The 23,290-nt window shown below is 54.2% G+C and overlaps 2 protein-coding genes across 2 annotated transcripts in view; both read left to right on the top strand.

Moving 5' to 3' along the window:
• The first annotated feature begins 46 nt into the window (after positions 1-46).
• FKBP8 (FKBP prolyl isomerase 8) lies at positions 47-5,873 on the top strand. The gene is made up of 9 exons (XM_064637445.1): positions 47-129; positions 418-717; positions 867-1,036; positions 1,317-1,405; positions 1,673-1,890; positions 1,961-2,133; positions 2,433-2,510; positions 4,461-4,598; positions 5,053-5,873. Exons 2-9 carry the CDS (start codon positions 432-434, stop codon positions 5,137-5,139), a joined length of 1,239 nt encoding a protein of 412 aa, XP_064493515.1. The 5' UTR covers positions 47-129; positions 418-431; the 3' UTR covers positions 5,140-5,873.
• A 712-nt stretch (positions 5,874-6,585) lies between these two features.
• Positions 6,586-23,290, top strand: part of ELL (elongation factor for RNA polymerase II) — a 54,331-nt gene continuing 37,626 nt past the window's right edge. The window contains exon 1 of the mRNA XM_064637553.1: positions 6,586-6,756. Coding sequence (XP_064493623.1) covers positions 6,622-6,756 — 135 coding nt within the window. The 5' untranslated portion in view covers positions 6,586-6,621. The remainder of the gene's footprint in view (positions 6,757-23,290) is intronic.

The following is a 23,290-nucleotide window of genomic DNA, read 5'->3' as shown; positions in this document are numbered from 1 at the left end:
GGCCCCTTTAAGGCGGCGCCGGGCCGCGCTGACGGGCGTGCTCCCCGCCCAATGGCGTCACGCGGTGGGCGGTGCCGGACCAATGGGAGAGGAGGGGCGGGGCCCGGCGGACGCGGGTTCGCGGGCCAGGTGAGAGCGGGCGGGGGGCGCGCGCCGCGGTCACGTGGGGGCGGGCGGGGGGCGCGGGAGTCCCGGGACCGGGACGGGGACCGGGGCCGCGACCCCCCGATCCCGCCGGGCCCACCAAACCCACCAGGCCCATCCGTCCTACCCCCGGGCCTGATCCCTTCCCCGGCGCGCCGCGCACTCCTCTGCCCCCCTTGGCGCAGCCCCTGCTCCCGGTGGGTCCCGGCGCTCCCCGTGTCCCCCCGGTAAGAGCAAGGCCCCACCGACCCCCGTCCCCTCTCCCCGCTCCAGCTTGCTCCGCCGCGATGGCGTCCAGCGGGGAGGAACCGGGGAGCGGCTGCCCGGACCGGGTGGGCACCGGCACCGAGCCGGCACCGGCGGCTGAGGCGTCTCCGCTGGACACGGCGGAGGATTTCGAGGTGCTGGAAGAGGAGGAAGAGGAGGAGGAGGAGGAGGAGGATGACCTGAGCGAGCTGCCGCCGCTGGAGGACGTGGCCCGGCCGCCGGCCCCGCCGCGGGAGGATGCGCAGCCCCCCGAGCGGGGCGGGGGGGACGCGCCCGGGGACCCCCAGGAGTGGCTCGATGTTTTGGGTGAGAGCCCCGGGGGTGGGAAGGCGCTTGGTTCTGAGGCCTCGGGGGTTTCCCCGGTGCTCCCGGTGCCGTGAAGGCCGGCCAGGAGCCAAGGCGGGGGGGGGAGGGTCGGGCTTTTCCCTCCCCACCGTGTCCTTCTCCGTGCCCAGGGAGCGGCTTGCTCAAGAAGAAGACGCTGGTGCCGGGCCAGGGGGTGGACACCCGTCCCCGAAAGGGCCAGGACGTGACAATCCGCCTGAAGGCCACGCTGGAGGATGGCACCGTGGTGGAGGAGGACCCTGCCCTCACCTTCACGCTGGGGGACTGCGATGTCCTGCAGGTCAGGGCTGGGAGGGAGCTCGTCTGGCTTTATCACTGCTGTGTTTGCACCTTGTGGGGCAGGACCTCACCTCAGGGGGTCAGTGATGTCCTGTTTTGCTGGCCAAAGTGGCCCCTCTGCCCTTGCCTCGTGCTCCTCTCCCTGATGTTGGCCAAGTTAGTGGGGCTCGGAGCAACCTGGTCCAGTGGAAGGTGGATGGGCTTTAAGGGGGTGGAACTGGATGGGCTTTGAGGTCCCTTCCAACCCAAACCATTCCATGATTCCATGTTGTTCCCTGCAGGCTCTGGACCTGTGTGTGCAGCTCCTGGAAATGGGGGAGACGGCTTTGATCGTGTCGGACGCCAAGTACTGCTACGGCGCTCAGGGCAGGTGAGCAGGGAGGGCACGGGGTGGAGCAGAGTGGTCCCAAACAGGCCTGTGGGAGCTGCCCCTGCTCTCCTGGTGCCAGCCCAGCTGGCAAACCTCAGCTTCCACAGGCAGGGGCACCCAGCTCACTTGCCATGAAGAAAGATCTTCATTGGGAAGCTTCCCTGGCTCTGATTTCTGAGCCACGGCGCTAAATCTGTGTGGCCCAGCATCTGGTGGGGCTGACAGAGATGACAGTGGTCCCGTGGCTCTGTGCCTGTCTCCGTGCAGGAGCCCTGACATCCCACCCAACGCGTCCCTCACGCTGGAGGTGGAGCTGCTGGCGGCTCGGGACGCTCCGGACCTGGAGCTGCTCAGCGGGAAGGAGAAGGTCCAGTTGGCCAACCGCAAACGGGAGCGGGGCAACTACTTCTACCAGCAGGCAGATTACGTGCTGGCCATCAACTCCTACGACATCGCCCTCAGGATCATCGGCTCCAACTCCAAAGGTACCTGTTTCCCCCCCAGTGAGGGTCCTCCCAGGCTCCTGTCCTGCCCTAACCTGGCTCCTCTTGGCAGTGGATTTCAGCCCAGATGAGGAGGCCGAGCTGCTGGACGTGAAGGTGAAATGTCTCAACAACCTGGCGGCCTCGCAGCTGAAACTGGACCATTACAAGGCGGCTCTCAAGTCCTGTAACCTCGTGCTGGAGCACCAGCCAGAGAACATCAAGGCTCTCTTCCGAAAGGGAAAGGTGAGGCTGGAGTCCCTTGTCCATGGCGTGACAGGGGACCGAGGGACAGATCTCAGTAAGGGGAGAGAGGGACAGGGTTCAACCAGGGGATCAAGGGACAGATCTCAGCCAGGGGACAGACCTCAGGCAGGGGATCAAGGGACAGAACTCAGGCAGAGGACAGAGGAACAAACCTCAGGCAGAGGATCAAGGGACAGATCTCAGCCAGGGGACAGAGGGACAGATCTCAGGCAGGGGATCAAGGGACAGAACTCAGACAGACCTCAGCCATCCTGCTCAACCCATGTCTCACTCTCCAGGTCCTGGCTCAGCAGGGTGAATACAGGGAGGCCATTCCCATCTTGAAGGCGGCATTGAAGCTGGAACCTTCAAACAAGGTAGGCTGCAGGTGTGTGCTGCCCATAATCCCACTGAGCTGGGGGTCTGTGGGGTGCTCCTCTCTTGTCTGTGTCCCTACAAGCCTCAGTGTCCCTCGTGGAAGGCTGAAGCCCCCCACAGCTGTGCCCAGCTCCATGAAGGAAGGTTGGGAATAGCCTCAGAGTCTGGGGAATGACGCCCCATGAGGTGCAACATCGTGGCTGGGCTGGCAGGTCCTTTATCTCCATGTTGCAAGATTCCCTTGTTGACCTTTGCTCCTGGCACTGGCAGGATGCCCTACCAACCCATCCCTGCTCCAGCTATCAGCTGTGGATGGCCCTGGCCACTCCAGCTTTCCCGGGTGGCTCTGGCAGCTCATGCCACTGCTGCGGGAAGTGGGGCAGAGCTGAGTCCCCACAAACTCGCTCAGCAGCCCCGGGTGTGATTCACTGGGTGGTGGGAGCAGCCAGACCTCGGTCCAGCGCCCGGGCAGGGCGAGCTGTGGGTCAGGAATTTCCTGTCGGTTAATGATCAGCTGCAGGACTGGAGCCTTGGGAGGAATCAAAAAACCAGTGCCAGGAAGTGACTCCCAGCAGGAGCGAGCCTGGGGAGAGACAAGAAGGTGCTGCCTGCTTGGGGTCGAGCTGGGGGGGGCTTGGCTCTCCAGGTGGGCTTGGGTCCGTTGTTGTGTCCATCCCTTTTCTGGGAATTTCACCAGATCGTCGGGATTTGTGTCGTGATCCAGTGCCTGAAGGTGAGGGGTTGGATGGGGCACAAGCAGCACCCACGGGTGTGATCTGAGAGCACCCACAGAAGGGCGAGCAGGATCCCAAACCCTTCACTTCCCAGCAAGGCCAGGGTGGAGAGGGAGCAGCACCGGGAGCCGTTCCCTGTACGTCTCCAGCACGTCACTGGGCAGGGCAGCTGCTCACCAGCCTGTTCCAGTGGAGCTTTTAATTGGAGAGGGCTGGAAAATCCAAATGCCCGGCAGTGACGTTGCCGGTGAAACCACAAGGACAGCAAATTACTGGGCTCTCCGGCTGCTGCCGGGGCTCCGGGGAAGTGGTGGGGCCTCTCCAGTCGCAGCCCTGGTGACTCACAGGCCACGGCTACCGGTGCTGAAAACGCTCCAGAAATGCTGGGCTCCACCTGCCTCCCGTGAGGAAACAGGTTCTCTGAGGCTGTCACACCTTCCAGGCGTCACAGGCATCCCTTCTCCCCACCCCTTGGAAAATGCACGCTCTGGGGAGCAGGGTGGGATGCTGGTGTTTGTCCTGCTGTGATGTGCCAGCCCTGGGGAGCTCCGAGAAGGAGCTTCCCGTCCTCCAGACGTCCAAATTCTCGTGTTGGAGGCAGCATTTCCCAGCGTGGCACGGCCTGGGGAACCCCCAGCAGAGGGCACAGCACGGCCGTGCCACCTCAGCGTCCTTCCTGCCACCCGTCCTTCCTGCCACCCTGCCGTGCTCGGCTCCCTGGCACTTCCTGTGGCTTTTCTGGGAGCCCCACACAGGACTCGGAGCCTTCTCCTGCCCCAGCTGGGCAGGTACAGACTGGCTCTGGGTCTTGCTGCAATCCCACTTCAGACCAGGCTGAGTTTAAGCCCACTTTCCCAGCCTGCTTCCAGACACAAGTGGGAGAGCTTGGGCACGTCTGTCCTCAAGGCAGACACTTTCCTGTCTCGATTGAAGGATAAAAATCCATTCCCTGATGTCTGGCATCAGCCCTGGGCTCTGCTCCCTGCTGCCAGGGAACAGAGTGACCAAAAAGGACAGAGGGGCACTCAGACCCACAGGGTGGCCCATGCCAGCCTGGGTGTCCCTTGGCTCTGGGCAGTGGGGCAGGATGAGGCCATCACCCCCTTGGCTGCTTCTGAGCTCTTCCACGAAGTCCCTGCACGTCCCAGGGGTGGTGGGAGCTGCTGTTTGGTGACACCAGAGGCAGGGCTGGTGACACCTCGCTCTCCTCCCCAGACCATCCACGCTGAGCTCTCCAAGCTGGTGAAGAAACACGCGGACCAGAGGAACGTGGAGACCGAGATGTACAGGAAGATGCTCGGGAATCCCAGCGCCTCCGGCACCCCCAGGAAGTGCAAAGACAAGCTGCCCTGGGTAAGGGCTGGTGCTGGGATCCCGGGGGGATTGGGGATCCGCAGGGGATGTGTCACTGTCCCCCAGGCCCTGGGGTGGGGGGTGACACAGCGCTGCTCCCGGGCTGCGAGTGTGACCCACGTGGGTGGGCTGTGTCCGGGCAGCGATCCCGCTGGGAACGGGGGGCCGTGCTCCGGGAGCCGTGCCAGGAAAACACTGATAACAGGCTGTGCTGGCTCCGTCCGCCGGATCCCGGTGGTGCCAGCTGGAGGGTCCGGACTTTGCTCCCAGCTGCTGCGCTCGGGAGCCCGAGCTGTCAGCTGGGCAGCCGGCGGCACACGCTGTCCCCGCGGACGCTCCGGCCACGTGCCGGCGCAGCGCTTGCCTTTTTGGGACGCCCCCGTCGGGGATGCCAGGAGCCAGGGATAGGCAAGGGTGGCACATCCCCTCACCTCCCTGGCTCCCTCCTCCGCAGTCCATCCCCTGGAAGTGGCTCTTCGGCGCGACGGCCATCGCTCTGGGCGGCGTGGCCTTGTCCGTGGTCATCGCGGCGAGGAACTGAGGGCAGCGCCGCCGGGGCGGCCCCTGGGCACGGGACCAGCACCGGGCCTGTGCCTCTTTCTCTCTCTCTCTGCCGAGGGGCTCCCCCACCCCTTCCCGCGGACTGGCAGCTGCAGGAACACGGATGCTTTCTCTGCCGGAGGTGCCGGGTCTCCCTCCCGACATTCCCCGTATCCCTCCCGGCACAGGCGGGTGCAGCTGCGGGGATGGAGCCGCGGGCAGAGCGGAGACCCCCAGGCACCCTCCCGGCAATCAGGGGCTCAGCCCCCGGCCCCGAGCGTGTCGGGGGGAGTGGGAGCTCCCACACAGCGGTACGGTCATGGCCATCCCCATCCTGGGGGGTCCTGTCCCCCCTCAGCTGGGGGAGGCACGTGGAAGGAAGCTGGGCCCAGCTGTGGGAAGGGAAGGGAAGCCATGTGGATGTGCCCAGGGGCAGATGCAGCGACATTCCCTGTGTCCTGGGGGACTCAGCCCTCCCAGAGGCTCCCGCTCTCCTCCCCAGCACATCCCCAGAGCGTGCAATGTCCAAAGGAAGCCAAAGAAACCCGCAGCGGGAGGGATGGCAGGAGGGGAGCGTCGGAGACCCCCTGTCCGGGCTGTCTCCTGTGGGTCCAAGCTTTTGGGGGTCCCTCCCTGCCCTGCTGCTGCCTCAGCTCTGCTCGCAGGGGGGGTTGTAGCACTGTCCTCCCACCCCAAACTGACTGTGAACTTCCCAAATAAAGGACAATTCCTTCATGTCCAGGCCTTTTTATTGCCACGCAGACATTCATCTTCGCTGTCCCCCCTCTTGCCACACACACTCGTGGCTGCAGTGGGGGCCAGGAGTGGCTCTGTTTCATTTGGGGGGGCAAATTTTTATGGCCCCCACACAGCTGTAAGGCAGGAGGGAGCAGCTACTATGGCTGGGGATGCCTGGCCCTGGAGAGGCCTGGAGAGCACAGAGCTCTGCCTGGGGGTCCTGCTGGAGGGCGAGGGGGAACCAGGGGACCTGTGGTCCCTGCTTGGGTGGGGGGCACATGGAGCCCACGGGCTGGGCCTGGGGGGATGCCCAGGGGGAGGTGTGGGACCCCAAATCCTGCTGGGAGGGAGCTGCAGGGTGTTCCCAGGGGGGTTCATACTCCGGGGGGGGCTCACGTCAAGGGTCGGGGGGTTCATACCCGGAGGGTCCCATGCCGGGGGTTCCCCCCCCGCCGCCCCCTCCCCGCGCTCCCCCAGCGCGCCAGACCACCCTCCCCAGCATGCCCCGCTCCCCGTCATTTACATATCCCCGCCTCCCCCTCCGCACCACCCAATCCGGCGCGGCGCCCTCCTCCCCTCAGCCAATGGGCGCGCGCGCTGCCCGCCGCCTCGCCCCAGCAACAGGCGCCCCGGGAGGGGGCGTGGCCGGCGGCGCGGGAAAGGCTCATGAATAATTCATAAGGGGGGCGTGGCCGGCGGCGGGCGGCCCCGGCGGCCCAGGCGCGGAGGGGGAGACGGTCCCAAGATGGCGGCGCTGCAGGCGGAGCGCGGGTACGGGCTGTCCTGCGGCCGCCTCGGCCGCGGCACCCGCGTCTCCGTCTTCCACGTCAAGCTCACGGAGAGCGCCCTGCGCGCCTTCGAGAGCTACCAGGCTTGTAAGGTACGGAGGGGGCTGCGGGGCCCCGGGCACGGCCCCGCGGAGGGGAGGGAGGGAGGCAGAGGGCGGGCGGTCGCCACGAGGCCCCCGGAGGGAGGGAGCCCCCCGCGGGGGTGAGAGGGGAGGTGGGTCGGTGGTGGTGGGGGCTCCGCGGTGAGACACTGGGGGGGTGCGGGAGCTGCTGCCCCAACCCCCCCCTCCGTGAGTGAGCGGGGAAGGCGGGAGGGGGGTGGGGGGCGATCCCGATGCCAGGGGGTTGAGGGAGACGGAGGGGGCTCGGAACGCCCCCCGGTGTCGTGTGTGTGTGTGTGTGTGTGTGTGTGTGTGTGTCCCTCCACCGGCGTTTAAGGGGTCCCTGTGGGCCCCCCGGTGGGTAACCGGGGAGGGATCGTGATCCTCCGGTAAGTGCCCGAGGGGCACCGGGAGGGGTCGGGGGATGTGTGTTGTACCCCCCCACACCTCCCGGTAGCTCCTGGGGAGACCCCAATGTGACCCCCCCGATGGGTAAAGGGGGACCCCAATGTGCCCCCCCGGTGGGTAAAGGGGAGACCCCAATGTGTCCCCTCGGTGGGTAAAGGAAGGACCCCAATGTGCCCCCCCGGTGGGTGATGGGGACCCCAATGTGCCCCCCCCGGTGGGTAAAGGGGGGACCTCAATGTGCCCCCCCCGTGGGTGATGGGGACCCCAATGTGCCCCCCCGGTGGGTGACGGGGACCCCAATGTGCCCCCCGGTGGGTGACGAGGACCCCAATGTGCCCCCCCGGTGGGTGACGGGGACCCCAGTGTGCCCCCCCGGTGGGTGACGGGGACCCCAGTGTGCCCCCCCGGTGGGTGACGGGGACCCCAATGTGCCCCCCCGGTGGCTGACGGGGACCCCAATGTGCCCCCCCGGTGGCTGACGGGGACCCCAATGTGCCCCCCCGGTGGCTGACGGGGACCCCAATGTGCCCCCCCAGTGGGTAAAGGAGGGACCCCAATGTGCCCCCCCGGTGGGTGACGGGGACCCCAATGTGCCCCCCCGGTGGGTAAAGGAGGGACCCCAATGTGCCCCCCCGGTGGGTGACGGGGCCCCGCAGTCTCGGTGCGGGGGTGGGCACTCGGTGTCCCCCCCGGGAGGTGCCGGGAACTGCCGTCAGTGCCCGGGAGTGTCTGGGGAGGGGGGATGGAGGGACGTCGATGCCCCCCCGCCCCCCTCCCCCTTCCCCCGGTGAACATGACGTGGGTTTCCAGGACCAGGGAGGGGGGAAAAAGGGGGGCCCACCCCCGGTGCTGCCATCCCGGACTGGGGGGGGGGTCCCCTCCTTCGCTGCCCCTTCCCCGGGGCACCCGGTTGTACCCCCCCAGACCCCGCATAGCCCGGTACTTCCCTCCCCGGGAAGGGGGGGAGGCACGTTCAGGCCGGGGCTGTATTTTGAAATTTCCAGATTGTCTTTTCCGAGCGATTTCCCTGAAATGCATCCAGAGAGCTTATTAGTCATGTAAATAAAGAACGATGGCAGTGCTCGGCGGCAGCGGCAGGCGTGGGGATGGACCGGAGAGGGGTTCAAAACTGTCGCTTTCGGTCTCATTTTATTTTATTTTATTTTATTTTTCCCTTTCCGCCTCTGATCCTGCGACGAGCATTTCTGTCTCCTCACCTTGCTGGGGGAAGCTGGGAGCCTAAACCCGTTTGTCATTAGGAGCGTCCTGCCTGCCAGCTTCTGTAGGATAAACCATATGTTGTCACAACACTATTTTTAATTTAGGGTGTTGGTTACATCACATCACTGAATTGGGCAATCTCTGTATGAGGACGAAGGTAATGACTGTACCAGGGTTTATCAACTTATATTTTAATGAGTGTTTATCAGCATTATGAGAAGTCAGTAGCAATAAGTGACTTGGGTAGACTGAATTAGTAGCTTTTTTTTGGTCTGAAAATGAAACAAATAATCCATATAAGTCTTTCCTATATATTAGGAAAGCCTTTTTTTGGGGGGGGGGGGGAGGGAGAGTAGGAAGGCTACAGGCAGCTGCATTAAATATTTTGGGAAGCTATTCCAAGTCCGTGTCACACATGAATAGTGGTGTTTATTTTCTAAATGAAGCCTGGGCTCTGGATTGTTTGGTGGCCAACGGCCACTAATGAACTTTGCTTCCTTCACCGCCACCCAAAAGAGAAATAGTCAGAGGCTCCTGGTGATTAACTGGGCAGGAAGGGATAAGGGCAGAAGAGCTGCTTGTTTGTGTAGTGAATAACGCAACAATTAGTGGGCTATTAAACACATATGCTCCTTCTGCATGGGTTCTATAAACAGTTTCTCCAGCTTGGGGAACGTCTCGGCTTCCTCGGAAGCGCTCGGGCCACGGCCACGCCGGGAACCGCCTCCAACACACCTTTGCAGTGTGTGTTTGTCCAGCCCAGCTCCGCTTGTAATTTTTGGGCCGCAGCAGTTAAATGGAAAAAATTTGCTCAGGCTCTCCTTCTGCTCGGTTTGGTTTGAAACGTGGTGGAACTGACGGCGGCGTTGTGTAATATGGATAATGGCCTGGAATCCAATCCTGCTGTTTGTGTTACCTGGAGTCCAGCGTGTGCAGTCTGACCTGTTTTGGGCACCGGGGGAGCACGTCCGTGCGATTCCTGCGACAAGGCTCTGTCCCTCTGCCAGGACGGGCAGGGAAATGTCTTCAGTTCCTTGCTTGAGTTTGTTCTTGGTCTAATAATAATGTATTGGGATTACATAATCCAAAAATGATCACCCAGCCGGGCGAGCTGCCATTTGTTTGGAGCGTCCCTTGTGCCAGAGCAGTTGCAGGCTTGGTGTGGAGCTGCACCATGTGTGCATCAGGCAGCAGGGCTGTGGAGAAGCAGATATTTTGTCTTCTTGGGTCTCTGCTGGAATTCTCTGTGTCCCGGGGAAGAAAACGGTCGTGGGCCCACGTGTTGCACGGGGCTTGGAGCAACCTGGTCTAGTGGAAGGTGTCCCTGCCCCATGGAAGGGGGTGGAATGAGCTGAGCTTTGAGGTCCCTCCCAACCCAAACCAGTGCTGTTGATGCCCAGCTCTTGTGTTCCAGTGTTGTGTTCAGAGGATGTGGAGCTGCTGCTGAGGAGCTGCTGCTGAGGAGCTCCACAGGGCTCCGGCTTTTCCCGATCCTGAAAAGGGTTTCTTTCTTTCTCCAGTAGCTCACCTGACAGAAATAGGAGTCTTGAAGAAAAAAAAAAAAAGAGATAACACTGGCTTCACAGGGGACACTGTGAGATGTCACCTGGCTGCCCCTTGTGAAACTTGCTGTCCCTGGAAGCGCTTCCCCGGGGTTGTGAAAGCGCGAGGGCCGAGCGGTGGCGAGGCTGTCCCGGGTCGGTTTGTCCGCTGGTGAAATGGAACTGGTCCGGTGTGTTCACCTAAAACAACTCTGGGTTCTCCCAGGAGTGTAATTCTAGACCAGCCTTCAGTTTGCTGCCTTTCCTTCCGGGTTGTGTACGTGTTTGGGCCTTCCCAAAAAAGCAGGACGTGGCCAAGGCCAGGTTGGACGGGGCTTGGAGCAACCTGGGATAGTGGAAGGTGTCGCTGCTCGTGGCAGGGGGTGGAACAAGATGGGCTTTAATGTCCTTCCAACCCAAACCACTCTGGGATTAGATGATTCTGTGGCTTTTTCACATCTGTTCTGGTTTGTCTCCAGCTTTCTTGCTGCCCGTGTCAAGGTACAAGGGAACTCCTTCTGCCCCTCCTTGTTTTCTTCTTTCATTCCTTCTCCTGAACCCCATCCTTGATGACAAGATGTTTTATCCATCCCCACCTGCTACCCTTAGATACATCTCCATCCATAGCACTCATCCTTTGATGTTCACACCTGTTTTTTAGCAGCATCACGAGGGGTTTCTGGGTAAGTCCAGCTCTTGGTGCCCGGTTGAAAATGCCACAGGGCAGACCCGAGTGCCCCTTGGCAGTGGGTCTGTCTCTCTTGTGCTGAAGGTGCTGACAGCAGGCAAACAGCGTTAGGGCTGTTCCTGGAACCCTTACCTGGGAATTCCCCAACTTTCACGTCGTTATTTAAAACCTCTCTTTGCGGCTGGAGCTTGTGTGAGGGGTGGGCACTTGATAACGAGCGAAGTGACACAATTCCACACCTTTCCCTGTTATCTGGAGCTTATGTGTTGACCTAATGATGGAGGCCAGGCTCACCTCAGCTCCCAGCCCTGGTGCTGGCTTGCCTGGTGGTTTTAGGAGGATGTAGAGTAGGTTGTAGCATCCCTTGGTCCGTGTGTGATGCAGCTGAGCAGCACCTCCTGCTCCGGTTGTTCCTCTCTGCCCCGGCTACCCCGGAGTGTTTTGAACTGAAGCCATTGGTTGATTCACTGGTGAACTTTGGCAGATGCACAAATATTTATTGGGGACTGAGCTGAGATAACCAAAGCACGTTGTCCCCGTGCTCAGCTAGCTGAGCTGAGTTTTGGAGCCGTGGTCTGATAGATGTGGCTTCCCGAGTCACCTTCCCTGCCTGCGAGAGAAGCGATTCCGTGAAGATCAGGGTTAACCCGACCCCTCGCAGTGGCTGCTTATTGAAAGAACTTCTCAGCCTTGCCTTTTGGAGCAGTTGGTGGAGATGCCTTCATCTTGCTGTGTTCAAAGCACTGAAACACAAAATGAAGGCTGTGCTGTCATTACAGGGTCTTTAGGGTAATGCGTATTCATGCTGACTTGGGAATTGAAAGCTGCTTGCAGGTGTCAGGAGGAGAAGAACAATCCGGCTTTCGAATCAAAATTCATTGAATTATCTTTAAAGCTTTTTTGCATCATCCCTCCTCCCCTGTAACCTGTTTTTTCCTGCCCTATTAATTCACTGATGCTGTAGTCCGTCAAAATTGAGGCTCTTACGACATCGGGAACATGAGTCGGTGACACGACCAAATGAATCAGAGGAGGCTGGAGAGGAAGCTCATCGCACACGTACGTCTCCTCCTCATCAGCAAAAATGGGACAGGCTCTGCAGAACGCCCTGAACTGCTCAGCCCCTGCTCAGTGTTCTCCACGCTGACCCCAGTGTGGCACCTCCCGTTCGAAAGCGAAGGGGGACAAAGAGACACTGAATGTTTTGGCCCGTGGCAGTTTCCTTTCAATTATTTAGGGTAGCTTTTTCTCTCTCTCTCTCTCTGAACCCTCCGCTGCTTGGATCTGCTCAAATTATAGATTCAACTCTATAGTTTTCGAACGGCATTGGAAGGAATTGTCTGTAATTTACATCTGAAGTGACGTACAGTTGCTATGGGATTCGGTGGCAAATTATAAACCCATTATGCTTTTATTTTTTTATTTTTTTTCTCGTGCTGGTGGTAGCAGGCTGAAGGAGTAGGTCTAATTGGTGACGTGCCAAGGGGAAAGCAGAAAAGTTTGTGACAGGATTCTTGTGACCGATGGTGCCTTTTTTTTTTTGTTTTTATCAAATGAGATCTGCTTTTTATCAGCAAATCGTACACCACCATTAATCAGAGAGGTTGAATTTGAATTAATAACTTTTTGCTCTCTGGCAGTACTGGGGGAAACAAGCTTGAGCATTAACCCTTTAGGTTATTTCTATGGGGCTGGGTTGCTCCTTTTTTAATTTAAGGTGATTTAAGTGGAATAGGTGGTGACTTGTGTCCATGGCTCTCGTGGTTGGATTCTGGTGACTGTGTCAAGACTAAACCCTTGCTCCTTTTCAGCATATCCTGTAGCTGATTTCTTATTCCACTTGAACAGCAGCAAAGGGAGAAAGGAAAGCTGCTACAATATTTTTTTTATTTCTCTCTGAAATGTAACCGATCTGAAGAGTCTCTTCAGAGCAATGTGTCTCCCGGGGACCCGGCCAGCGTGTCCTGCCTCGAGTGGCCCCTGCACTTGCTGGTCAGCTCAGAGTGATCCTCCAACATCAGGGCTTTTCTGAGCCTGTCTGAAGTGCTCTGCCCCTGTTCAGTTGGTTTTTGTTGTGGTGCTGCCTGGCAGAGAGGGCTGGTGGCTGTTGAAACAGTTCCCTCGCCGTGCTGGGACAGCAGCAGAGCCTCTATCGCCGCCGAGGGGAGGGGAAAACGTGGTTTGAAAAGAGCATTTGAGGTCTCGTCGGTAAATGAACGTGTGTTATCTCCCAAACAATTTGCACATTTCAGACAATTTAAACTCTGCCCGCGACTTGTAAGCAGAAACTTGTGAAGCGTCTCCAAATCCCTGGTGTTTGTGCACGTTGGAAAATGGGAAGGGACAGACTGCATGCGTCACTCCCGCACTAATTTGTGCCAGCTAATCCATGGGAGAAGAATACAGTTTGGCTGACTTAGTGGTTTTGCTGCTAATGCACAGGAGAATGCATTCGAATGGATGGAGTGGCTGCCCGGGTTTAGGTAGACTTTGAAGAGATACCCTGTGTCTGGGGTCCCGTGCTGGACACCCTCGTTTGGGGGTCACAGTTGTGCAATATTTTTATTTAGGTTTATTGAGGTTTTTGGGGTGAGGAGAGTTGAAGCTGAGGGAGGGGAAGAAGTGGTTGTCACTCAGCATCACAACACCAGGAAGGCTGGGATCGAGTTACCTGTGAATAATTAAGGTTATTGCTGTTTCTGCAGTGAGCTTAATGCTGATGAAGATAAAGCCTGATAACCTGAACTATGCTAATATTTTATCCAGGGTGGATACAGAGGAGGCATCACCAGAACTGGGCTTCAGTGCTCCGTGTGCCTTGGCTTGACCTAGATGCATTACCCAGGAAAGGAGCTTGGATTTGCTGATAAGAGTTTTCTATAGTGGCTCATGTGTTGCTTAGAAACATCCCATGTACGTGAGGCAACTTTTGCACACCATGGTAACCTGGTGTTGCCTTCTGACTGGGGATTTTGGTGTGGTTTTTGGTTGTTTTTTTTCAAGCATTTATATACTCACAGAGCATGCTGAACCCCTCAGCAGCTGGTTTGCAGAGGAGGGGTGTGTGTCCCTGCTGCACTGGGAAAAGCAGGCTTCCAAAACCCGATCCTTTCTTGCATTACAGCCTAGAAAAAACACTGCTCCGTGCACTTGGTCTCTCTTTTCTTTACATTGGACTAGAGCCTTTTTCTAATTTAAAGAAACCAGCATTTGTTTAACTCGAAAAGAGGTCACTGCTGGCCAGCAGGACTTGACTGAACTGCCCACCTCCACCCACCTGGAGTCTTCCCTGATCTGGTCCGGCCTGATCGCAGTTAACCCTCCGCTCTCCCTCTGGGCAGCACTTCCCTGGAGTGAACACTTCAGGAGAGAACACTTCAGCCAGGGTTTTCCTGGAAAACCGAGATGTTTTCCTGGAAAACAGATGTTTTCAGCCCCGTTCTGGGCCGTTGGGTTCCGTGGCAGACGCAGACTTTGTCCTTCGGGTTCGTGTCCCCGCATGACGTGGGTTCAGCGGGGACCGTGAAACTTCCTGAAAGCCACTGGTTGCCCAAATCTTTGCAGTGTTTAGATTTCATCAGCACAAACATCCTCTCTTGACTCCTGGGCTTGTATATTTTGAGCCCCGTGTGGTTCAGCCGTGCTTTGGTAAGAGCAGCCACCTGACACCCGGGGCGGGTTTGTTCCTACGGGATCAGGGATGGGAGGGCAGGAACAGGTTGCCCAGAGAAGCTGTGGCTGCCCCATCCCTGGAATTGTCCAAGGCAAGGTTGGACAGGGCTTGGAACAACCTGGGCTAGTGGAAGGTGTCCCTGCCCATGGAACGAGATGAGCTTTAAGGTCCCTTCCAACCCAAACCATTCTGTGCCAGTTTAAGCTAATTGTCATTATTTAGCAAGAGCAGACGTGTGTTACTTAAATCCCAGCAAAAAGCCCAGCAGGAAGGAAGGAGCTCCGGCTCAATCCATATCACTGTGCCCACAGGATCCATATTTTCTACTACTGAGGTGCAAGAGCTAATTTAATCTTTGTTCTGTATTCCTCCCCACTGAGGGCCCGTCCTGCCATGGGCTGCAATCAGTGCCTTGTGAGTGCCAGTTGTGGTTATTTGAATCATATTTCCACATTTCAGTGTCTAGACTTTATGTTTGTGTGAGTTTTGTTGTACCTTTCCAGCTCCGGCGCTGATTTCAGTTGGTTTTGGCTCCTGGTTTCTATGAGAAAATCAAACGGGCTGTGTTTCTGCCTTTCCCAGTTCCCCCCCCCAAAAAAAAAAAAAGAGAGGAACAAGGGAATTGGCAAGAACTTAGTTTTATAAGCTCCTTTGCCACCATTTCTCTCTCTTCTGAGAGAATCTGTGCGTGGACGAGCCGGGTGCTGCCATTTGGTGACCAGCAGATGAGAGCAAAGACAAACCACTGATGGTTGGAGATAAATCTCTCCCTGGTTCCCTGCACTGAGGGAAATCTGCTGGGGGGGGAAAAAGGGATGATCTTGATACAGGCCAGCAAGGCTAGAAAAAGTGAGTGTGCACACATTTTTAGAAATGAAACAACTTTGTCATCCACAAAGTAAGAGCATTTATTGAAGATGAGGCAGCTTTTTAATTGCCTGCATCCACTGGGCTTCATTTCTAGCCAGCGGTTTTCTTGCACTTGTGGATATTCAGGATGATGAAGGTGGCTGTTTGTTCAGTGAGCAGGAGGGTTGGGCTGTTTGTGATGCTCAGAGAAGCTGATAATGACACAGAGCTGGATGACATGAACCTCACTGTGACCAGAAGGTAGAACTGGCTTTGGAATTGTTGGCAGCAATATCAGCTTGTGCAGAAAATAAGTGTGCAAACCTGAGCCGAGGCCGTTTTCCACCTCCTGGTGTAACCAAAGTGTGTGATGGTTAAATCAGTGAAAGGAAATAACGCTCCTGACTTGGAAAGCTCGCTGCCATCAAATGTGAGAGGCTGAAGTGCATCTGAATAGCAGGAAAAATCGGGATTTTTTTCATATGGAATGCAAAGAATAAAAGCTGTGGTTACAGCTTCCCTCTGCATCCCTGCCTGTGTCAGCTCTTCAGCTCCCGCTTCTCCCCCCATCCCGGTGCTTGAGGTGATCCAGGTCATTGCCAAAGCCGTGGCTTTACCTCTTCCAGGAAGCCGAGTGTAACTTCTTCCACTCCTTCCTTCCATTCCTCTCAGCTCCAGCACTCAGTGGATGCTTTTCAGACCCTGGCATGGGCGGAGTAGTAGCGAGGAAGCAAATTTTTCCGCCCTGCCCGAGCTTGGGCAAGCGGAAACTGTGCCTTGGAAGCCATATAAGGCGAGTCAGCCAGCTCTGGCTGGGCTCACCTTTCCACCAGGATGCTGGGGAAGGGAGCAGCCCTTGCTCACAGGGAGAGTTTAAGGACTGCTGGGGCCTTTGAAGTGCTCTGCCACTCGCCGGAGGTGTGGCGTGGTGTGGCCGCCCTGATTAGGTCGCAGCAGCTCATTAACTCCCTGACTTGTGGGGCTCCTCCGGCACGGCCCCGAAAACGGAGGCGGAAATCGGTGATTCAGAGCGAAACCGCCGCGGAGCGACGGAGCTGGGAAGGCTGGAGAGGAGCAGCCTCTGTCACAGGGTTGGCTTCGTTGGAGAGAGGAGCAGCCTCTGCCACGGGATGTCTTCGTTTCGCGGGACGTCGCTCCGGAACGCCGGTTCCTGCGGCGTTAAAACAGGTTTTTGAAAAGCCTGGTGACGCCTGTTCCCACTCCCAGGGATGTTGAGCCCTCAGAGCTGCTGAAGCTCCAATCTGTGACCTCTGCTGCTGCTGCTTCTTGCAGAATTAAGAACAACTTCTGCTCCCATAAATAGTCCCTTAAGAAGTGCGTAGGAGCTCCGGGGCCAATTTCTTTTGAAAAGTGCTCTCAGTGACACCTGTGGCCGTGACCTTGGTCACTCTTCCCACTCCGTGTCCTTGGCAGGGCAGCTGTGTTTTGATGGGAGCGTGGTGGTCCCTGCCACGAGCTCTGCTTCCTTCTCTCCCATTAGGTAATCAATAATAAAAAGAACCTTTAGTCATCTGTGTGCTCTGCCTCGTGGGAAGCTGCTGGTGCTTTTCCTGCTGTAAATCCAAAACGCTTCCTGCCTCCTTGAGATCCCCGTTCCCTAATGCCACTAAAAGAGGATGATGGCTAAAGGACAGTGCCTGAAAGCTGCTGTGTTCCTGACACATGTAATGGCTACCAATCCCTGTTTTTATTCCAGATATAAAGCCTGGTTTTCCAAAGGAGAGTGATGCAGGTGAGCGAGCGCGTTGTCATAAACCAGTTCTCCCAGTGCTGATTTGGAGAGTCCCAAAACACACAGCTCTGCTGAGGAAGCGGCTCGGGTGTTTAATCTTTGCAAGTGTGGAAATGGGAAGAGGGAGGTAGTAATGGATAATGCATGAAGTAAAACATATTTAACCTTTCCGGGGATATCTTGGATCCGTTTGGAAATCGGTCGACCCGGAACGTTAGCGGCGATTAAAACCGACGGCAAACATTTTTCTGGAGTCACAAATTGCTTATGAATTAAGGACTTTGTTCTTAAGGCATTAAAATCTAGGACACTTTGGGGGTTTCTTAACACGAAGGGGGTGGAAAAAAACCCCAGATTTATTACCTGGAAGGTTTGATTATTGCAGTTCCAGGCGTGTTTCCACGACCTCTCCGCAGCAATTTGCGCTGGAGCTGGACCTAATGTGGGAGCTGCCTGCACTGCGCTGCAAGTTTGAGCTCTCTCGTACAATTAGAGCCATTTAACTCCATCTAAAGGCCTTTTACTTGTCATTAAGACTGAATTTATGGAGGCTGACAGCAGGAAGAAACACATTTATCCCCACTCGGCTGAGAAAGCAAAAAGCTCCGGCCACCTACGGATCGTTATATTTAGACCCCAAATTCTGGTCAGACAATGAAGTGCCGGCTCAGTGGCCACACCACTTCTTTTGCATGTGTGAATTAGCTGGGCTGCCTCTGTCAGGCAAGAGAGATTCTCTGTCTGAATGCCTGAAATCTCGGGGGGTTTTTGGACCCCCACCCGGGGAGCGTTCTCGCAGCGCTGTGTTCAGTCAGCAGACGTGGGTTATGTTTTTCCTCCTCTTATCTGAACGTTTTTCGTGTTTATTTTTGGAATTTGTCGTAACCTGAACTTTCTCAGGTGTCCTCGTGGGGAGCAGAGGAACATCTGACTTACTTTTTAGGCAGATTTTTTTTTTTTGGCCAGTTTAAGGAAGAGTATGTTCTTTCTTTTTTACTGTTTGTCACTTTATTTTTGGAGCAGGTTTGTTACCAACCAGCCTGGCAGTGCAAATAAAGAGGTAGCTGGAACAGTATGGGTTCTGTGCTGCTTGCTGAAGGAGAGGGAGCACCTAATTTAACTTCATCAGGCAGCTGCCTTCACTATTTTTCCCGGAGAAAGCACCCCTGGAAGCTGGAGGAGGCTGTTAGTGCTGTGTTAGCAGAGGGTATGTAACACAAGGTTCTATCATGGTAGCAAATCTAGTGGGGTTGTCTTGCTCAATATTGTCAGCTGGATTTTTTGTGGGTGATAGGAAAAGAACCCCCTGGAATTATGGATTATTTTATTGCTTTCTCCCCCCTGGAGATGGTAGGAAATTTCGGTGACATCCCTGCTGAATTCCTGGGGTCTGTCAGGTTGTGTTCCCAGTGTCCTGTCGGTGTTGGAGCACCTCTGTTTGCCAGAAGCAGCTGTCTGAGCATCCTGCTTTACCTTTTGAGGCTGCTCTGGCTCTTGGGGTGTTGGTGGTGGGATTCCCTTGGGATTCCTGCGGGATCCAGGCGCTGCCTCTGGCTGGGTGAGGAAGGTCTGAAGATCATCTTCAGCACGACTTTGTCAGACCAGTAATTACTCTTCCCTTCAAGTGTCAATAGGATATAGCTGGGCACAAGGGAAAAAAAACCCCAAAACTGGTCCAGGCTTGTTTTCCTGGGCTCAGCAGTGTGTTTGTGAGGCGAGATGTGTTCCGGGATGGCTGAACTAGTTTGTGGATCTGATCTCTCAATTGCCTTTCTATATTTTTCTCTGGCGAGAAAAGGACTGAAAAGAAAAGCCCTGTGGAAGATAAGGATCGTTGTGATGTTTCAGCAGCTCCTTTAAGCCACCTTTATGAGCACATAGGCAAGTGAATCAGCCCCGGTGTCTTAATACATCCTAAAATAAAGGAGACTTTCGTAAGCGAATTCGGTGGGTTTGAACTGCTGTGTTTTCATTAGGAGATTGCAGCAGGAGAAAACGCTCTTTAAAATTCAGCCTGGGGGGTTGTGTTGTTCATTAACTGATAGTCACTCCTGTTTACCTTGGGTGATAAGTCCCAATTAAGAGTGGCCAGCAGTGCTGATGTCACAGCTGCCCTTCAGAGAGAGAGAATTGCCCTTTTTTTTTATTTATTTTTTTTTATGGCTTGCTTTACTGACAGGTGGGTTTTTTTAGAACTCAAATAAATGCAAACAGCCACAAGTTGTACCTCTCCTAATCATGGAAAACCACGTTTTTTTTATCTTTCCCCCCCCTGTTCTTAGCAGCTTGGTAATGCCGTTGTCGGTACAAAGGTCATTTAAAAATCTGACATGTCAGCCCAGGAACATACTGCTTCTTAATGAGGCTTAAACCAGCGTGTAGCTGCCTGGTGGAAATAAATTTGGAGCTGCAGAGCACAGGGAGACATGTGAACAGCTTACTGGGATGGGATCACCTGGCTTTCCTTGCACCAGCCCCCCCTGGATCTCTCCAGTCCCGGTGCCCTTTTGGTACTTGCAGTTCTCTGGCTGAAGGGGCTTTAATTTTTCCATCTTGTTATTCAAATGAGCACATTTGTGCTCTCAGAAGAAAAGCAACTAAAATACCTTCAGAAATTCTGGTTTAAAACGATTTTTTTTTTTCCTTTCTTTCTTTTTTCCCCCTCCCCTTGAGTTTCACAGCTCGAGGTTTTCTCCCTGACCTTGGCTTCTTGCTGTGACCAGGAGGTCCTGCGACACCTCTTACTTCATCCCCACCTTTGAAACCCTCCCATCCTCCTCCTCCTCCTCCTCAGGTTGTCACTTGCCATTGAACCAAAGCTCCTGAACCTCGGGCTCCTTGTTCTGCTGACGCTCCCTGGGTAGTTTGAATGTCTGAAGGCTTTTCCTCTAATCCTGTTCCCCAGCACTACTGGAATTTCAGCACCTTCAGCCTCGGCTCTTTGACTGTTCTCCAGTTAAAAACTAGGTCAGGAACCAAACTGTCAGCTTCTGATATTTCACTGCTCCTGTTTTTCTAAGTTGTAACCCGCTGTTGTGCCGCGTTTAATCGCTCGCTTTAATTTTGACACGTTCAAATGTCTCCTCTGGCTCAGCCTGACACAGTAAAACTGCTCCAAATAACATCTTGGATGGAAGAGCCACCTTACCTCCATGGGGTCTGAAAAGGTGAATTATCTGTTTGTTAAATATAATGCCAAAGATGCCAAACTGACAGATTTTTTTCTTCCCTCACCAGCTCTCTCTTTCTTAACTATTTGCTGGCAGTTTTTTAGCTGTAATCAGCCACCTTCTCTTTGAGTCTGGGTGGCTTTTGAACCTGATGGGTGAAAGAAAATAGCTTAAAAACAATAATAATAATAATTGGAAAGCCACAGACTGGCGAGGAAAGCAGCAATGCAGGTGTGCTGCAAGTCATTTAAAATACTTATTTTTAACTGAGTTGTAGCTGACTGGGCCCATTCAGCGTTTTTATAAGACTTTTCTTGGACTGGTGCTTGAAGTGGTGCCTCAGTGTGCAGTAAAATCCACCTGGTGTAATTCAAGAGTATCCTTACTCTTCCTTTGGGCAGACTTTGAGCTAGCCAGCAGTATTGGAATACTTGGGCATTCTGGCATAAATGGGATTTAAATGAATTCTTACTTTTCACTATAACTTAGGGGCTGTGGATTTAAAATTCTGCCCGAGCTGTTGTCTCTGACAAGCTTTCCAGAATGGCAAGTTGTTTATTAAGCTGTTCTTAATACACTTAATTTTCTTGGTTCTGTGTGTTTCCTGCTGCTCCTTGAAAAGGATCCTGGTCCAGGCACGTGGTGGAATTCCTGGGATGTCCTTTGCAGGGCCAGGAGTTGGATTTTGATGATCCTGGTGGGTCTTTTCCAGCTGAGGATGTTCAATGACTGTGATTTTCTAGGATTGAAGGATCCCTGGGCTGGAAACCCTTGGGTTTGGATCACCAAGGGTGATCCAGCTCTTCCTGACACACCTGAATGCTCTCCACAAAATATGGGAAAATGGGAATTCCTACCTGTGCTTGACAGGTGGAGGAGTTTGAACCCAGAGGTGAAACACTTTACTCAAGGAAAACTACTGATGGAGGGCAAACCAACCAAATTTCACCCCTAAATCTGGTTTTGTAGTCACTTCACGTGACTTGCAGAGCGTGGAGGAGCTTGGGTGTCTTTAATCAGTCATGGAAACTTTATTTATACGTGGTGGGGATGAGGGGGAGTTGTTTGAAGATGTGCTATCGTGACACACTTTTTCTCTATTAATTTGGGAAACGTTTTTTCTCCTGGCAGTTGGGGGTTTTGTGCAGTGTAAAAATCCAAAATGCCTGTGAGCAGATGCACTTGATACAGCTGGTTGTGGGAAAGCTTTTAACTCTTTAACCCTCCAAATGTGAGGGTGAGTTTTTCATCCACATCTGCAGTGGGAATGTTTGTGCTTTATTAGAGGTAAAGAATTGTCCATAACAGCTTTTGTAAAGTAGCAGTTCAGGAAAAATAAAAAAAAATAAAAAAAAACAAAAACAACCACATGAACTCATCTTGGGATAATAATTATGATTTTTATGACTCTCATGGAAGGTGCTTGGCTGGAAAACTTCAGTGTTCTGTTTCTGTGGGACTGAAGGTGAGTTGTGCAGTGGGATAAGCTCTCCCTGAATTCAGTTGCTGACCCCCAGAGCAGTTCAGGAGAGCAGAATAACGTGTGGAGTTTGAAACAAGAGGGGATTCAAAGAGAATATAACAGGCCAGAAGGGTGGGGGAGTGCTCATGGTGGGTGTTGTGCTCTGAGCAGCACAGACAGGGAGGGTTCACCCCGTGGAATTGGGGGTCATCAGCCAACTCCTGCTTCCCATTCCCCAGGGAAGGGAAGCAAATCTTGGCTCTTCCCGGGGTTTAATAACTAATTCTCAATCTTTTCAGTGAAGTTGATGAAAATCATTACTTTTTAGTTGTGTCCACAGGTCAGGTCAGAGCCTGTTGAGGGTGGGAATGGCCAGGAATAGAAACCCCGGGCAGTTGCTGTGATTCTTTTTGGGCAACCAAGCCCCAAAATGCCTCTTTATTTTCCTCTTTCACAGGCTCGTTGTCAAAACAGCCCCAAAGCTGCTTTGCTGCATTGCTTCAGAAAGGCTAATGGGGGAAAAGTGCCATCTCCAAGGCAGGCAGCAGCAATCCCAGCGAATTCCATGCTGGAAGTTGTTTTTCTCAGCATTTTCACGAGCTTTTTTTGGCTTTGTTGGAGAGGTGGCCACATCTCCAGCATCTGGTGAACAACAAACCTTTCTCTCCTTGCAGAAGGAGCAAAGAAGCCTTTATTTGAGGTGCCTTGTGCTGGAGGAATGACCCTTAAAATATTAATCTGAGAAAACCTGCCCCCCCCTTAATTCTTGGCTTGTAAAGCTGTTTGAGTGAATCCTCCAGGGAAAAGCAGAGCTGCTGTTCCCCTTTAGCAGAGTTGGGAATTTGGGATGATTCCCTTTCCTTCTGCCAGTTTTGTTGGGTTTGTTGTGGTTTTTTTCATTCTCCTCAGTCCTCTCCCAATTTAACAAGATCATCTGCTGCAAAAAAAAGCAGTGTTGCATGGAAGAGGTGATTGCCCAGGGAATTTTGGGCATGGATGTCTCAGTGGGATTCTTGCCAGGCTGAGGTCTCTCTGAATTGTCTCATAATGCAAATGTGTGCAGGTGCTGCAGACACTGCTGAACTTCCCTTAGAGGAGCATTTAATATTATATTTAACATCATTAGTGTTTCCAGTGTGTGGAGGCAGAACAGGAAGCTTCTTTCTGTGGAATACTGTTGAAAAAAAACAAGTGTTTCAAAGCAAATCCACGTGTTCAAAAAACAAATCTGAAGGTTTGCTTTCCTTTGCCTGCACTTTAGAAATGCCAATATTTGCCTTCCTTTTTTTGTTTTTTTTTTGTCTTTAATTTACTGTAGCTGCTAAAAGATACGCAGTGCAGCTCTGCAAGAGAGAGGGCCAGATATGAGCAGGCTCAAATTCTGCCTTAATTTTGATTAAAACACCTTTTTCCCTCCTGCATGAGCGAGCAATTTGCTGTTTTTAATAAGGGATGAGCTTTGGGATGTGCTGATTTAACTCTCCCCCCAAATTACCTGCGAGTGATAAAACGGTAAAACTTTTATTTTTCAAGTTTTGTGCTTAAATTTATTTTTTTTCCTCGCTGTGAATCTGCCAGCACAGCATTATCTTTGTAGGAGAGCTTTGGGAAATGCTGTTGCAACTTGTTTTATGCTTTCCCGAGTTTTTTACCTTTTATTGCTTTTAGTCTGAGTTTAGAGGAGGAAAATCCCCTTCAGGAAAAAATGGTGATAAAAAAAAATAAAGAGTTGAGGGCTGGGTTTTGCTGATTCCTGTTGT

Source organism: Pseudopipra pipra, chromosome 27 (assembly GCF_036250125.1).
Source record: "Pseudopipra pipra isolate bDixPip1 chromosome 27, bDixPip1.hap1, whole genome shotgun sequence".
NCBI lineage: Eukaryota > Metazoa > Chordata > Aves > Passeriformes > Pipridae > Pseudopipra > Pseudopipra pipra.
Note: the sequence above shows the minus strand (reverse complement) of the source record. Positions and strands in the feature narration are given on the sequence as shown.